Source organism: Corvus kubaryi, unplaced genomic scaffold (genome assembly GCF_017639235.1).
Source record: "Corvus kubaryi isolate FWS band 111438036 unplaced genomic scaffold, C.kubaryi_AGA036_p1.0 137, whole genome shotgun sequence".
Taxonomy (NCBI): domain Eukaryota; kingdom Metazoa; phylum Chordata; class Aves; order Passeriformes; family Corvidae; genus Corvus; species Corvus kubaryi.
Genome location: NW_024580671.1, coordinates 31,283,135 through 31,299,455, shown reverse-complemented (window position 1 = coordinate 31,299,455; position 16,321 = coordinate 31,283,135). Strand labels below are relative to the sequence as shown.

Here is a 16,321-nt window from a genome sequence, read left to right as displayed (position 1 = left end):
CCCATCAGTGACGGTGAATAACACAGTTAACGGGGAAAAATCCTGCTGCACACCAGCAGCTGGAGAGAGGAGTGAGAGTATGTGAGAGAAACAGCCCTGCCAATACCCAGGTCAGGGCAGGAGGTGCTCCAGATGCCAGAGTAGAGATTGCCCTGCAGCCCCTGGTGCAGCCCCTGGAGATCTGCAGGGGTGCAGAGATCCAGCTGCAGCTTGTGGAGGACCCCATGTGAGAGCAGGTGAAGAGCATGAGGAGTTCTCCTTCTGCAGAGGAAGGAGTGGCAGAGATAATGTGTGAACTGACCACAACCCCTGTTCTTTGTCCCCCTGTGCCTCTGGTAGGGAGAAAGTAGAGAAATCAACAGTGAAATTAAGCCTGGAATGAAGGGAGGGGTGAGGGGGATATGTTTTTAAGATTTGGCTTTATTTCTTTTTACCCTTCTCTGATTTGATTTGGAATAAATTAATTTTTTCCCCAAGTCAAGTCTGTTTTGCCTGTGATGGTAACTGATGCCTGATCTCTTCCTGTCCTTATCCTGACCCGTGAACCTCTTGTTACATTTTCTCTACCCTTTTCATCTGAGGAGGAGAGTGGTAGAGTGGCTTTGGTGGATACCTGACATCCAGACAGGATCAACCCACCATAACATATTTCTTCACTTAGAATAAAAAGTACAGTACTATATAATAAAAACACTATTGTAAGGATTTATTATGGGAAATTAGATTAATGCAAAAAAACTGTATCAAGAAGGTAATGTCAGAAGTTTCTGCTAAAAGTACACAAATTCTACCAAATAAAAATGCTGTAAGTGCTGCCAGGGAGCTTGGGAAAAAAAGACAATGTGAAGGTGATATGTTTACTGTGTGTCAAATTAAACTAACAGAACTCTCTTTTCCAGGTCACATGAATCAAAGGAATGAAACAGACAGATGGATTAAGGCTGGCACACAAAATGGTAAAGTGTGTCTTAAAAGCCAAAGCTGGATCCAGTCTGTCAAGCTGAAGAGTTCTTAAAGGTGAAATAGGCCAAAGAAGTTAAATCAAGAAACTACAAAGGAATATTTCTGTAAAATTATGAAACTTTTTTGATGTATGTTCTTAATATAAAAGAGAAACAATATTAAAAATAAGAGCATTTTAACCTAAGATTTGCCTGTGATGGTGCTGGTGCTAAACAGTCTGGTTTACTTTTAGTGCCTTTTAGGAACAAGATGATCTTACATATATCAGAATTTATATAACTTTACCCACTTACCATATCAGTTTAAAAGCTGGTAGCTTTCAAACAAAAGTTTGGAGTTGTCATTTAGAAATAAAAAAAAGCATTTGCAACACTTCCAAGATGACATGCTTTGCAAGCTCTGTTATACTTTCAAATTAAATGTCTCAATACTGGGGGAATTCTGCTGGTTTATGCAAAATACAGAGAGTTTTCTTCAACCAAATTGTATCATGGATAGCATAAAATCACTTCCAGAACTGTAGTTCTTATGTGGTCTTCTCATTTGGTGTTTGAACCCTGAGCAGTTTCTGCCTGGGCAATGGGTACTCTATGTGTAAAAATACTTCTGTGAAATGGCAGAACTTGCTCCATGTCATCCTGAACTGCTGGTTTGTGAATAGAAATAAGAATTCCAGCTACGTCTACCACTGCTCATCTGCAAAGAAAAGCTTTTAAAATAAGTAAAAGTGCAATGGATCTGAGTAATTTCATTACTGAGTGTTCACTGGAACACTCCTCCAATTGGACTTCAGGGCCAAGTCCACATGAACATTCCCCTGAAGGAAAAGCTGCCATAGAATGGAAGTATTGGCCTGGTAACTGAGAACTGGAATCTCTTTGTTTGCTATGTTTGCAGTGACTTAGAGCCCTGTCCTGCAAAGCTGCCAGGCAGCTCTTGGAGGCAGGAAGGCAGAGGAAGGAGGTGAGGGGAGCAGGTAGGCCCTGCACAAGGGCAGGACTGATTTTTGTGGAGAATTCCATGGTACTGTAATGCAAACAGACAGTAAAGTCAATGGAGCTTTTAAAAGCCTTTCCATACCTTTATATGGCACCTTATAAAAGAAGTAGTGAAATTTGTGTTTTAAGCTGAAATGTAAGAATCCCTGCCAACTGAGTGGATGGCAAGGAGCAGGAGAAAATTCAGACTGTCAGCTCAGGCTTTAAGTTTTCTATATATGTGTTTGTACTTTAGGTCATAATGGTACATTATGAAATGAACTTCTCCTTTGCCACAGGATTCCCCGGGAGGTATAATTGCCCCTGGCTAATGGACTTCAAGAGTCAAGGGCAGCATTTCTACTGTAATTCAGGGTGGTTAAAAACTCCACATTCTGTTTACTGTTGTGTGTACTATTTGTTGGGATGAGGTGGGCACTGATGCATATGGCAAATTAATATATTTTTAATATAAACACTAATATATAAAACATTTCTAATAGTATTACTAATGTTATTACAATATTGCTAAATATGAGTTATTATACTTTTAAAAGTTACAAAATTAATAAATTATAATGGTTTTGGATATCCAGAAAAATATTTGAAACAAATGATTTCTGTGCCCTGCTGCAACCAAAGTGAAAAAAGCACCTCAAAATTCACACCACATGAAAACATAAAACAGTCTAGTAGATCCTTCACAAGATCAAATCCATTTAATGGTCCCATTATTCACCTGGAATACAAAGCCTGTCAGCCTGAGATTAAGGCTGTGTTTTTTGGGACTGCTGCATTAGCAATTTAAGGGGGAACATACTAAGAAAACATGTTATTTGTTCCATATTCAAAAGAAAGCAAACTCTGGCTTCGAATTCATTGATTTTCTAAATCTAGCAGGAATTAAACATCAGGATTTTTAGTTACTCGCTTAAAGTAGTTTAAATAAGCCAGCAGAAAAATTGTGCTACCGCTAAAGCTACTGATTATATTCATTCCGAGCTAATACAATTCCGAGCTAATACCAACTAGAATGTTAATATAAAGGTCAAGAATGAGCTGAAGGAGGACAAATCCTTGGGAGTTTCCCCAAAGGCATTGAAGAATGTCTTGTTCTGCTATAATGAGGTGAAACTGTTTTTCTCGAGACAAGGGAAGATTAGTAGGTTATCAGCAATTAGAATCTGAATGGTAAATCCCTTGTGTGCTCATATATCTCTTTTGTCCATTTGGTGAAAAGACTTATTCTTGTAACTGGAGCAAATTTATACTTTTAACACTTTTTTCATCTGTGCTCCCTTTAATTTGCTTCTCCTGGTCTCTCAGCTGCCAGCCAGCCCACAGTTCAGATCTGCAAACACTAACATCAGCTCCTTTAGAGAGTTGGACTCAGCCCAGGAGGCTTTTATGAGAATGAGGGCTCTGGGTGCACAAGTGACTGTTGAGAAGTGGAGAACTGTGCTTAAATGTATGGGTGTAGTTATGTATTAAAGAATCTGTAGTCTGTACCTACTCACTGCTCTCAGTTGCTCTAGAAGGCTGTACTTGCTGAGTACCAGCCACATCAAGTGTGAAGTTCTCTGGGGAGTCAGAGTGTTTATGTCCTGGAGAGGACCTTCATGGCAAACAAGAACCTGAAACACATGCAGATTTATTCATTGCTTACTCTGCACAGGACTACAAAAACTTACATTATTGAAAGATGAAGACAGCTTGAATCAACATCTGAGAGTTAGCAGTGCTGTCTGAGTGCAGCTGTCTTGCTTGAAGGCATTCATACTCCTGTGAGAAAGATTTGCAGTGCTTCCTTACTAATGCAACAAATGGCCTTTTATTAAAGTGTGATTAGTTTTAAGAAAAAATAACACAGTGGTCTTTTCGTGCTCTAGAGAAAAACCCTTGAAATGTAGAGATGTTGCACAATTTCTTCATTTTTCATTTTGAAGAATTTGTTTTTCAGGCTCTGATCTGTGTTTTTTGGTGAAGGTGCTTACCATCCCAGTCATATCCAAGCCAGGAAGGAGGATCAGTATCATTATGTTCCTGTTTCTCCAGTTCAGCTGTGTATTTCAAGACAGCTTGTCTGCAACAAGAGTTCAAAAATAATAATGACAAAATAAAAATTTTCGGAGGCTGTTTCTACAAAAAACACTAGAAGCAGTTTAATGAGGAAAAGTTCCTTGTTTTAACTAAAGCTATCAATATTATAAGGGTGTTGTGGAAAGTAAACCAGAAGATAATTGTTTAGGTCGTAGAGTCACAGAATAAATTAGGTTGGAAAAGGCCTCTGGAGAGCATTTCATCCTGGTGTTACTTTAAATGTATCCAGCTAGACCAGGTGAGTCATGGCTTTGCCAGATGAGTTCTGAACATCTTTAGGGATGAAGGTTGCACAGTCTCTGTGAGCCTCTTCAAGAGTTTGACCAGCTTCCTGGTTAAAAAAATTAAAGTTTCCTTTTAATCAGAATGTAATCAGAATTTTACGTATGCTGCTTGTCCTATCAGTGCACCTTTGAGAATGGTCTGGCTGTGCCTTCTCTTCTGTGTGCTCTGATAGGGGTTAGAGACAGCAATAAGGTCTCCTCCATCTCGAGCTTTCTCCTGTGACTTACCAAAGCAATGCTCTGAAGATTCTTCACACGGCACATGCTCCAGCCCTTTAATGGTCTTGGTGGGCTTCATCCACACTTGCTCTAGTGTGTCAGCATCTGCCTGAACACAGATCTGAGTGGGTGATGCCACTGGAGTAATAATACTGTCTTTGGAAGAAAACATAACACCAAACAAGATGAACAAACCATCTACCTCCAAAGGTATCACAGCATCTCCAGAGTGTTTTTTCATAGTTCTACAGGAAGGCTATTAACTGTGCAGGTCCATCTCTGTTCTATTTGAACCAGTGTCTGTGGCACCTCCAAGTATTTTTACCCTTTCCTCCTTCACCCTCTGCTTGCTTTTTGGCCAGCCTATCTCCTGTAGTTATCTTCTTTTAATGTGTTTTGTTTCAGAAATAGAATTGAGTACACAGTGGGCAGAGCTACAAGAGCCTTACCGTTACCTCCACTTACCTGCACTGGCCCTGGACCTGCCCCAAGGCCGTGTTTTGCAGCTTCTGTGACAGCTGAACCAGAAGAGAGTTGTCTTATGATGCTCAAACCCACCCATGACACTTAGATCTCTCTCAACATTTTGTAGCCACTGCCTTTTTGCAGCATTAGAACACAAACCCAAAAAACTAGATCAAAATTTAAGAAAATCCGGCCTCCTGAGTGAGACACTAAAAAGAAGAGCAAATCTCTCCCTTCTTTCCTGGCAGTGTCAGTCCAACAACTTTCATTACCTTCCCAAACTGAAGAAGCTCAACCCACCACTTTCAGTCTTGTGAATGTCTCTTTCTTTCCATGCCTTGTGTGACCTGGCTGCCAGCCTGGTTCTGTTGAGCAGAGCGCCCTTCTGCCCAGCCTCCCCCAGCGCTGGCTCTGCGCTCCAGAACCCCCTCTGTGCTGAGCATACTCCAGTGCTCCTTGGGGAAAAGCCAACTCTCTGCATCTCCCGTCCTCTCCAGGATTTTCAACCTGATCTGGTGTGTCACAGCCACAGGAAGGCAGTCTTTCTCCCTGCTGGCCAATTCCTAAGCTCTGGAAAAATACAATCTGTAGCATCCAGACAATACTAGAAAAAAATACAAATTGAAGTGCTTTGTTACCTGCCAGTAATGCTGCTACAGTGTTTTTTGTGGTTTTTTCCCAAAGTGGGAACACTGGAGATGGTTACAAGAGGCAGATGTGCTTGCACCACTAGAGCAGGAAAAAGGAAGTGGGCAGGAGTGGAAAAGGGACAGAATTAGTGAAGCTAAGAGGGCTTGTTTTCAACCACTGCAGGATATTTTTTTTATAAAATGTCCAACACCGACATACTCTATGAAGCACAGGAACACAAGGCTGCATCTGTTTTTGCATTAGGGGGGCCTGTGCCATTGAGGAATGTGTGCACAATTTATATGAGCTATAAGCTCTGACCTATAAAAAATCAACTCATCCAAGTCCAAATTCCTGTTTTTCATGGAAACTGCAATGTATAGCGGCTGTCTGAAGCATGTATAAGGGGAGCTGTTACTATTTTTTTGGAAACTTATGATGTCCCATGCCTGGAGCTACAGTTGAGTGGTTTGCCAGAAACAGCCATTCATTAATCATCAACACATGGTAAAAAGATTGTTTATTTAAGATATACTGCATTATGACAGAACCTGTTAATTTTATTTATTTATTTATTTATTTACTGTCTTAAATGAGCACATTGATGAATAAAAGTATTTCAGCCAATAATTACAGTCATCTTTGGCAAAACAACTATCTCTTGGTATAAGTCAGACAAAAGTACTGGCCCAAACACACAGCTTGAGCAGCACTGGAATACGTAATTGAATCCTTACCCAAAATTTGAATCCATTTTACTGAGGGGAGGTAACTGGGAAATACAGTTCTGCAACATGGTCTGAATCCTGAGCCATTCCAAAATTCAACAGTTTTTCAGAATCACAGAATATGCTGAGTTGGAAGGGACCCACCAAGATCATCAAGTCTGACTCCCAGCCCTGCACAGCACCATCCCCAGGCGTCACACCATGTGCCTGACAGCATTGTCCAAACGCTTCTTGACCTCTGTCAGGCTGGTGCTGGGACGACTTCCCTGGGGAGCCTGTTCCTGTTAGACTGGGTCCATCATAATAAAAAGCAGAGGTTTTGAAAAAAGCTTCTTGACATGAGGTTACAGAAACCAATCAACAGTAAAAAGTAATGGAAACAAAAAACTTAAAAATGGGAGAACTGTTTATAGTGCAAGTACAGGAGAAATTAAGCAAGTGGAGGGAGGCAGCTAATGCGAAAAGCAGGAAGCATCCTGCAGGCATGCTCCAGGTTACAAAAGGTGGTTAGACTACGTAAGATCTGAACTATTCTGAGGTCTGTGTCAGCTGCAGTAGTTTTATCATTTTATGGTATCCAGTTCATGTGCAGTCAGTGGCTGAAACATGGCACTCCAGGAGCCTCTGCATCACTTCCAAAAAGAGATTTACAGTCAGCAAGAAGACAGTACTATATGTTTTGTTGCTTATTAAACAGAAAACTTAGGAGTAATTATTGTTGGTCTTTTATCAATTCAGGTGTAGGAGATCTTCATTTCCAATTCCCTGTTTGTTGGATCTTTCCTGCCTTGAGACCTGAATATTTGGATAATACCCAAGAAATTCCGCTTTTTCAGGAAAAAAAGAGTTCTTGCAATCTCCTTTCTAACCAACAGCAGCCATCAGAAGACACAACAAAACCAAACAAAAATCAAAAAGTGTTCTCCAAATGTCAAATGTATTGTAGCTATTAAGACCTAATATAATTTTTGTTTAAAAGGCAAAAATTGTAATAGGAATTGTTGATGAGTTACTCGTTAAGACCGTAGTCATGAGTTTAGGAGAAATGTAACCAGTTTTATATTAGTGCAGACAAGAAAGAAGGAAGTACTTAATTTGGCTCTCAAAGAATATCTTTTGGGGGAACCAAACTGTTACAGAAGAGAAATATTACAGTTTGGGGAAAGCACAAGACTAGCCGGCTTCTCTGTCAATGACACATTTCCTTTCTCATTTTGCATCTAGAAATGTTAACACAGAATGCTTTGTAGGGAACAGAAGTGTTTCTCTAAAGATGCCGGTGTGTTATTTCCTGTAGGATCAGTCTTAAATGAATCAAACTGACACAACATTTCTAAAATTATATTTTAGCAAGCAGTGAGTTAGCTTTCTTTTCCTCTAGCAGAAGAAGTCAGTTGTACCAGTACTATGGACTTGCACATTAGATTATCCATGATTCTTTCTGCCATTTAGAAACTGGATTAGCTGAAAGGTCATTAGCCTCTGGATACAGAAATATGCAGCAGGATACCAGGCCACAGACCTTTTTTTCCTTCTAACATTTATTAAACCTGCAAGCAGGGCAGTACGTTGGCAAACACAAACTCAACGTCTGCCTGATACTGGAAAGAATGAACAATTTATATGCCCATAGCTGTTTCCTATGAAGCCTCATTGGACTGAGATTTGAAGAACTTTGTGGCTCCACATGTTTTCTATTTTAATCTATCAAAACAGTAAAAATAAAAAACCCCTGAAAAATAATGTGGCATGATACAAGAGATATGACTCAATAGTTGCAAAGTTTAGTCTATTGAGAATTAAAAGTCTATTACTAACCAGTCTGCTAGGACTGGTTAGTGTTTAACAATAAATAATGGGGAATTCCTTTGGAACAATGAAGTATACATGATTTATAGATATTTTAGGGCAACTTTGAACTAAAAAGTTTAAATTTTTATGGTTTATTTAGAAGCTAAGCCACTAGCATATTTAATTCTCCAGATGGATGTGATTTTTACATAGATTACTTTTCCATCTCCTTAAACAGGGAATGAAACATCTCTGCAATGTAGATTTCACACCTGCAGAACGTAAATTACACTTGAAGCCAGCCTTTACCTTCAGTGAAAATCTAAGAATCTGAATATGGTTTTAAGAGTTAGTCTGAAAACAGAAAATGAGGGCCCATTGTTTTTTTTTTTTTCTGGCAATCTGTTGCTTATCATTCATTACTAAAAACATACAGGTTGTGAATGAAACACATAGTTTTATAGAAATATGTGACAGTGACAATACTGTCATTGCTTTTGATGTTCTTGAAAAGCTACTGTAAGATAACTAACTCTAGAACCATGCCATATTTTATTGTGCTTTTGATGTAGTTACTGGTAGAAGATAAAATTTTTATCATCTTTGCTGTATTGGCCTTGAACTGCAACTTTAAAAAAAAGATTTTCCTAAATTGGGGAACGTGCAGGATGTGGAACATATCTGAATCTAGCTGTGAACTCACTTTTATCTTATGAATATCATTCCATCTGGATGCAGCCAGTCTATTCTGTGGCCTGGCAAGGTCTAGCGTGAGGTGTCTTTGGACCTGTTGGAAGGAACAAGCAAAAAATTTTCACGGCTGAATTATTCTGCATAATCAATCCACCTAATAGGTGTTGTCCCAGACTCAGCACAGGGTAGGAGTTTCCTGTCACTGAACATATGGTGTAAAGGGCTAGAGACTGAGGCTGGCAAGGAAAAGAACCATCCACTGTCCAGTAAATGAGACTCAAGAAAATAAAATTGGCAAAGTTTACTTAGTTCTAAACATCACAAAAAGGGCAAAGATAAGTCTGGGTGGAGATGTGTTGCTTTTTTGTTTTGCAAAGATGTATAACTCTCCAGGGTTTCCTTTAAAGTAAAAATAACTGGTTGGGAAATTCCTTGGCTGAGTCAGAAGAGTTTAATCAAGACCTTTGGAGAGCCCATTGCACGTGGGACTCTGAGGCAGAGGCATAATCCTGGGTCATCCCAGGCTACAATAATGCAAATGGGTTTCTGAGAAGTCATGTCAGCACCTTGATCATGGCTCACCCAACACAAATTGGAATTGGCACAAATTTCTGTTCCCATTACATCTCACCTCTACAGGAAGATGGATCAGTAACCAGAGCCAGAAAGGGCCAACACACTGTTGCTGCTCTAAACAGAGATGTGAAGTCACAGAATAAACAAGTCAACCACAGCAATCTGAGGATAAAAGAAAATCTCTTGAGGCTTAATATGAGAAAAACCATAAATCAGAAAATTTTGAAGAGATTAAATGAATCTGAATTAATTTAATTTTTTTTCCAGTTACTACTGTTGCATACCAATCCTTCAAAGCACTTTCTGTATCTTACAAGTGTTGAATTAGAAGTAGGGATTTTAAGGAGGAAGTTCTGAGATGACATTGAGAAAACTACATCTGAGAGAAGTGAAGAAAATAAGACCAATGACACCAGAATTGTTTGTAGTAAAAAGGGGAAATAGTAGAGGAGGGTTTGCAAAGTGTGAAGCACATTGGAAATACCTTTCGAGTTATTAAGCATATGCATTAGTCTCGTGGTCTCTAAAGTGACTATTAAACCCTGGATTGGTTTGGCAGGAAGTTCAGTACTTACAGTGGTTCTGTTAGAGTAAGGTTAGCCTAGTATAGGCTATCTATATAGGACAGTATTATATATTTCTTACTCTCATAAAGTTTTATTAAATTATATACTCAGATCTATCAACCATGTCTAAACTTCAGTTCCTTTCCAGTTTCAGGCCCTGTGGCATGTCTGTCCACTGTGCTGTTCTAGCTGTACAGGGCCTGGTCTGTGATGCTCTTAAGCCCCATGGAAGGGTGGTGGATATTGAATCCACATCTTTTGAGACTCACAGGTGAAAACTCAATGCTCAACTCAGCTTTCCCAATTTTTAAGAAAGGTGAGAGGGAAGGCTCTGGCAATTATCGGCCCTCCAGTCTCATTTCAGTGCCTGGTAAAATTATAGAGGAGGTTATTCTGAGAGTAACTGAGAAACATTAGAGAGACAATGCAGTCACTGGGCACAGCCAGCATGGGTTCACGAGGGGGGAGTCCTGCTTAACCAACTTTATTTCCTTTTATGACAAGGTCATCCACCTACCTGACCAGGAAGCCAGTAGATATGGTGGGTTTGGATTTTAGCAGAGCTTTTGATACTGTCTCCAATAGTGTCCTGGATAAACTGTCCAGCACTCATCTTACACAGTCCATAATACACTGGGTGAGCAGCTGGCTCACAGGTTGGGCTCAAAGGGTTACAGTAAATGAGGTTATATCAGGTTAGTGGCCAGACACCAGTGCTCAATTTGTAATGTTTTTATAAATGATCTGGATGCAGGAATTGAATGTAAAGTGTGCCAATGATACTAAATGAGACTCCCTGCGGGGTAGAAAGGAGCTACAGAGATCGGGATAGACTGAAAAGCTGGGCAGTCACCAGCTGTATGAAACTGAACAAGAGCAGATACTCGATTCTCCACCTGGTATAGGGTAGTCCTGGTTATACATACACCCTCAGGGATGAAAGGCTGGAGAACAGCCCTGAAGAAAGGGATCTGGGCGTTTGGGTCGATGGAAAGTTGAACCTGAGTCAGCAGTGCCCTGGCAGCCAGGAGGGCCAACCATGTCCTGGGGGGCATCAGGCGCAGCATCGCCGGCCGGGCAAGGGAGGGGATTGCCTGGCTCTGCTCTGCACTGGGGCGGCCTCACCTCGAGTGCTGGGGGCAGTTCTGGGCACTACAATATAAAAAAGAGATTAAGCTGTTAGAGAGCATCCAAATGGTGACCAAGATGATGAAATATCTTGAGAACAAAACTTACAATGAGTGGTTTAGGTCACTTGACTTGTTCAGCTTGGAGAAGGGAAGGCTGAGGAGGAGGTGCTTGCCGGTGATAAGGCATAAGCTGTGTCAGGGGAATTTCAGATTGAACTTTAGCAAAAGGTTCTTTACTGAGAGGCTGGTCAGTCACTGCAACAGGTTCCCTGGGAAAGTGGTCACAGCACCATAGCTTGAGTCACTCGCTGTAACCATGCTGTGTTTTGAGCACAGGCTCACATCTACTTCTGCCATATACTGACACTCAGTCATTGGGAACCAGGCCCCCACAAACCCTTGGAGTGAGCTCAAGTACACAGTGCGATGGCTGAGAGCCCAGCCTGGTTTTCTCATTCGTGTTCCCATGTGTCCTTGAGGTAGTGTCCTATGTCTCTAGAAACTGCCGTAAGAGGACATTGTCTGCCATAAAGTGACGTGAAGTCTGTATTTCTCCTCACTTCTGACTGACACTAGAATATGTAGATAACCCCACCAGACCATAAGAATCCTGAGGCACCAATGTGGACACCCCCTAGATAAAGAAGCTAGATGGCTCAAGCCAGATACCTAGCATGGCACCGTGATGCCAGTGAAGAAAAAAGTTTTAGGGTTTACAACCACCTTGGAATTAAAATTAGGAAATACCCTCCTTGTAATTTTTCTACAGTACAAAATGTCATGAGAATTTGGAGTTGCTTACAGTCTTTCCAAAGTTATTTCAGGTATAGTCAGTAAGATGAGTATAACCTGAGATGTCCAAGAGGAAGAGACAATGGCACGCTGCAGCCAAGTGTTGGATACACGTATCAATCATCTGTAAATGAAGCAACAAGACATGCAGACGTTAGAAGATTATTGAATAGATGAAAAAAAAAAAAACCACAGAGCACAACTTTAGTGTCTGATTTGTAGGAAAACTATGTTTTAAAATTGAAGTAAGGGTTCTGGCACTGCAGAATTCTGAATCTCTACAAGAGCCTCCACAGAAACTGTCACTTTCTAATATTAGATATTAGTTAACTGTGTATCCAGTCTAGTCTTAAGTATTGTGGTTTCTTTTCACCTACTGAGAATGGTTTAACTTTCCCAGCCTTATATGTCCATGTAGCAGATATAAGCCTTCAGCATTCATGCTATTGCATTGCTCTCACTAAATTATTAGGATCCACTTGTATCAGTTTTTTAACTCAGTTCTCTGTTACAAATGAGTGTCTCACAAGACTTTTTGAATGTGTGGTTGGTTTTTTTTAGCTCTGCAGCACAGCTGCTTAGTTTCACCTCACAAGTTCATTTTTCAGGAACTCATTGCCATTAATGCTGGAAGTTGTATTTGAGAGAAACATGACACTCAGAGTCTTCAAGATACATAAGCAACCAGGCAAGGTACTAATTGCTCCACTGACCTCAGTGGGAATAGTCAAGAACACATTATGCACATACTTTAATTACCTTGTTCATTCAGGACCAAACAAAAGGAGGGAACATAGTAAAAACCTTGTAAAGATATTTGATTAAAATCACTGGAGTGGCAGGGTGAAAAGAGAGATGAGAGTTTCACATGTTCTGAACAGCCAGTCTCATGAGAACCTAAAAGGGACAAGGAGGCAAGATAAAGCTGGAACCTGGGGTTGTGGAACAAAAAGTTAGCGCACTATCTCATGATAGTCCTCCTGGTATGCAGAGGAATGTAGACGTGCTTTGCTTATTCCAGATCTATTTATATGCTCAATATTAAGGTCTGCAATAGATTAATAAATAGATTAAAATAATATCAAGTAGATTAATATTCTTATTAAAAAAAAAGAAATTGCTGACTCTGAAGTCAGTAATGGGTATCAGATGCATTTAGAAAAATCTACATTTGTCATCCTCTTGATCCTATTCCCTTTAGAGGACTGAATGACCGAATTCATTGTTCATTCTATTGTGTCTTTGGAACTTAGCTATTTAAAAAGCCAGTTCATTTAACCAGAGATTTATTTTCAGTTATTGCTGTATTTTTTCATGTGTAGAATATTTCCCACAGCAACTTCATTTTTTTCCTATGAAATAAGAATACCCTTGAATCAGGCTCATTCCCTGAATAAGGCTCAGAACAGTACTGCTGAATATTTTATAGAATCAGCATTTGCAAAATGACTTTTACCTGCCCTAGGTATACAGAACCATGACATGGAGACTCACAGCACTTCCACTGAAGTCACTGGAGTTTCTTGAAAGACATTTGATTTGCCCCAGAATATAGGATTAAAGTGATAAACTTCTAATTTTAGAGTAACCTGCATAGCACATTCAAAATATTCTAAATGTACTTGTATTTCTATATTATTTTTTTCCCATGTTATCTTCCTATGGTTTTTAAAATTCTTTTTCTTGAATGTAATATATCAAATGTTGCAGGACACTTTAACATATATCCTTTGGAACAGGTTCATTTTGACTTTAATCTCCTGACCATTTTTAAACAGTTTCTGAGTGGAAAATATTTCTTTACTTAGCAGCTGGATACCCTCAATTTACACTACAGATTGCCAAAGGATTTGTAAGACCCATTAGCTTTAACATCCACAGGTGTACTCATCTCATTTTATGGAGCTGCAAGCTGGATCCAAGTCAAAAAAAGACTTGTAAACTTATGGGTAGGTTTATGTGGAAGATGTTCTTTTCTGAAAATAGTAGGGTATTAGCATTTAACAGATTGGCTTTATAACTGTTTAAGGAAAAGATACCATCTAGGAACAAAGTGTTGGAAAGGGATTATTAGGTCACTGAGTTGACTCATTGTTCCCATTTGCAGGAACTGCAAAATATGACCCAGTCCATTCCCTCACCAAGAGCCGTACTAACATTCCTTAATAATTTTTCCCATGTCCCTTCCCAGAAAGCTTCACAATTCACTGCTGTGATAAGAATTTTTTCACAATTCACTGCTGTGATAACCCAAAAATCTCCCAACTGCCAGCCTAAATGTATTTACTGACATTTTATGGTGTTTGTTTTGTTTTCCTGTGTTGGTATATAACGTGTTGTGGGGAGCATGGCACACGGGACTGGTTACACCACTACCTAACTTCAAATACTTTGGGAAGATCTTCATGCACAACTTCTATTACCACTGTCATTGTGGAAAAAATAGCTTAATATCTATCTAAAACCAAAGGATGCAGGAGATTAAGGCTCATGTGTGTTATAATTAATCATGTTTTGTAGGTATCTGTAAGATGTAAACCAAGTGCTAGTGGTAAGATGGAGAGTGGCCTGTCAGATCTGAAACACAGCCAGTGAGTTTTGGCATAGAGGCTGAGAAACTTATGTACATTTGGAAGGCAAACAACTCGACCAGAGAATATCTAAATTTAGGGCTGGCTAATTAGTCAGCAAAATAATCTCAAATTAGTTGTGCAGGGGCTGTGTTCAGCCACTGCAGGGAATGAGGGGATGTATGGAGGACTGAAAGAATAGTCAAGGGTTATGGAGATGAGTGTTGGTGAGGAGGAAGGCAGGGACAAGTGATGGCTGCAGACTTATTGTGGAAGGAAACAGGACATGAGCACTTCAGTGGGGAAAAAAGGGGGTGTTTCAATGAGTGGCAAAATTTTAAAGGATACTTCAAGATTAACATTTCCAGAAGTAGTAATAAACTTGTTCATTGCCATGTGATAGTGATGGAAGCTGCATTACAATTTCTCCCATGAAATTTAAACAAAAAATGAAATCAGCATTTTAAGAATTACATTTGCAAGCTTATTTTCAAAATGAAGCAAGTATTTGGTTTTGCTGTTAAAAAAATAATTAAAACCACATAAATAATTAAGTGCATGAAAGCCAGAGCTATTAAGTCAGAAGGTACAGGGAAGGGATATAGGCTTTCATAAGAGCAATAATTTCAAAAGGGAACACACATTCAGATACAACAAAAACATAATTAAGATGCAAGGCTTTAGTCAAAAAGAAGTGATACAGAAAATACAAGAAGCAAAAATGCTGTAATAGAAGCTCATGGTAAAGAGGAACTAAGTTTCACTACAGATGAACATTAATCTAAATAATTTAATTTCAACACTGAGTGCTCCAGCTTTTAGGCCTCTCTGCTATTTCAAAGTAGCCACTGCCCTGCCATGTAAAGACACAGGTATTAAGTTCTAATGCCTCAGCTTATGCTTTACCTGGGTTCAGAAAAAGCACTGGAAAAAAACAAGCATGAAAAAAAAATCAAGAATAATTTAATCAAGAGTAATTTAAACAAAGCCACAATCCTTTGGAAGCACCCAAAACACCAGAACCTGAGAGAGTATTTGCAGGAAGTATCACTAAAAGCTCTTCTCTCTTCACCCTTCTTTAGACATCAACCCTTGGAGAGACAAACTTTTACCTGATACAGCATGGACACTGTTGTACTGTAACTGCAGTCATTAGAAAAATGCCAAATACTCTCAAGAGCCAAGTCTCAAAACTCACAGAAAAGCAGCTGAATCAAATTTCTGGATGAAATAGTAAGTAATACTTTGCAATACCAATCCCAGAACTATCACCCTATTTCTTATACCTACCTTTGGGCAACTCACTTTGTTGACAGATTTTACTCTGGCAGTGCAATGCCATCGTTTTCACAGCTTCATCTGTCAGCTGAGGGCAGCAGGAGACATGGCAGTGTTCCAGGTATTCTGTGTCCTTGCAGAACTCAATTACAATACGTGTACATCAGTCCTTTGATCCACTGCAGACACTTCAGTTCTCTAGGTACCCTTCATTAGTAAGTGAAGACATTCAGCTGTTGACCGGGAATGTTGCTAGAAAAAGAAGAGATGCATTAAGGGGCTATTTTCCATTGCTAATATATTATACTGTGGATTCATTAAACTAACATTTATGTACGTTCCACTATATTATTAAAACATGTTGAATTTGGGTTGTTTAAATTGAGCACAACCCAGAAACTAAACTTTTTTTGCTTAGAGAACCAGGCCCAAATACATTCATTCTACTACTGGCTGCAAATGCCCTTTTTTTGTGCATAAAACCTTTTTCTTTTTTTTTCTTTTTCTTTTTCTTTTTCTTTTTCTTTTTCTTTTTCTTTTTCTTTTTCTTTTTCTTTTT

At 39.4% G+C, this 16,321-nt stretch overlaps 1 protein-coding gene and 3 long non-coding RNA genes across 5 annotated transcripts in view; 2 read left to right on the top strand and 2 right to left on the bottom strand.

The window, feature by feature from the left end:
• Window positions 1–1,347, top strand: part of FAM185A (family with sequence similarity 185 member A) — a 38,003-nt gene extending 36,656 nt beyond the window's left edge. Inside the window, exon 8 of the mRNA XM_042018435.1 lies at window positions 900–1,347. Within this exon, the coding sequence (XP_041874369.1) occupies window positions 900–1,015 (116 nt within the window). The 3' untranslated portion in view covers window positions 1,016–1,347. The remainder of the gene's footprint in view (window positions 1–899) is intronic.
• Window positions 1,348–2,716: 1,369 nt separating this feature from the next.
• Window positions 2,717–5,968, bottom strand: LOC121659843. Its single transcript, XR_006014476.1, has 2 exons — window positions 4,553–5,968; window positions 2,717–4,371 (listed from the first exon to the last, which is right to left on the bottom strand). It is a non-coding gene; the product is annotated as an uncharacterized LOC121659843 (long non-coding RNA).
• Window positions 5,969–8,846: 2,878 nt separating this feature from the next.
• The window catches only part of LOC121659838, a 30,465-nt gene continuing 22,990 nt past the window's right edge, over window positions 8,847–16,321 (bottom strand). For both annotated transcript variants that reach the window (XR_006014473.1, XR_006014472.1), the window contains exons 2-4: window positions 15,775–16,014; window positions 11,925–12,038; window positions 8,847–9,588 (exon numbers count right to left, since the gene is read on the bottom strand). This is a non-coding gene — a long non-coding RNA (uncharacterized LOC121659838). The remainder of the gene's footprint in view (window positions 9,589–11,924; window positions 12,039–15,774; window positions 16,015–16,321) is intronic.
• The window catches only part of LOC121659837, a 7,865-nt gene continuing 3,572 nt past the window's right edge, over window positions 12,029–16,321 (top strand). The window contains exon 1 of the long non-coding RNA XR_006014471.1: window positions 12,029–15,717. This is a non-coding gene — a long non-coding RNA (uncharacterized LOC121659837). The remainder of the gene's footprint in view (window positions 15,718–16,321) is intronic.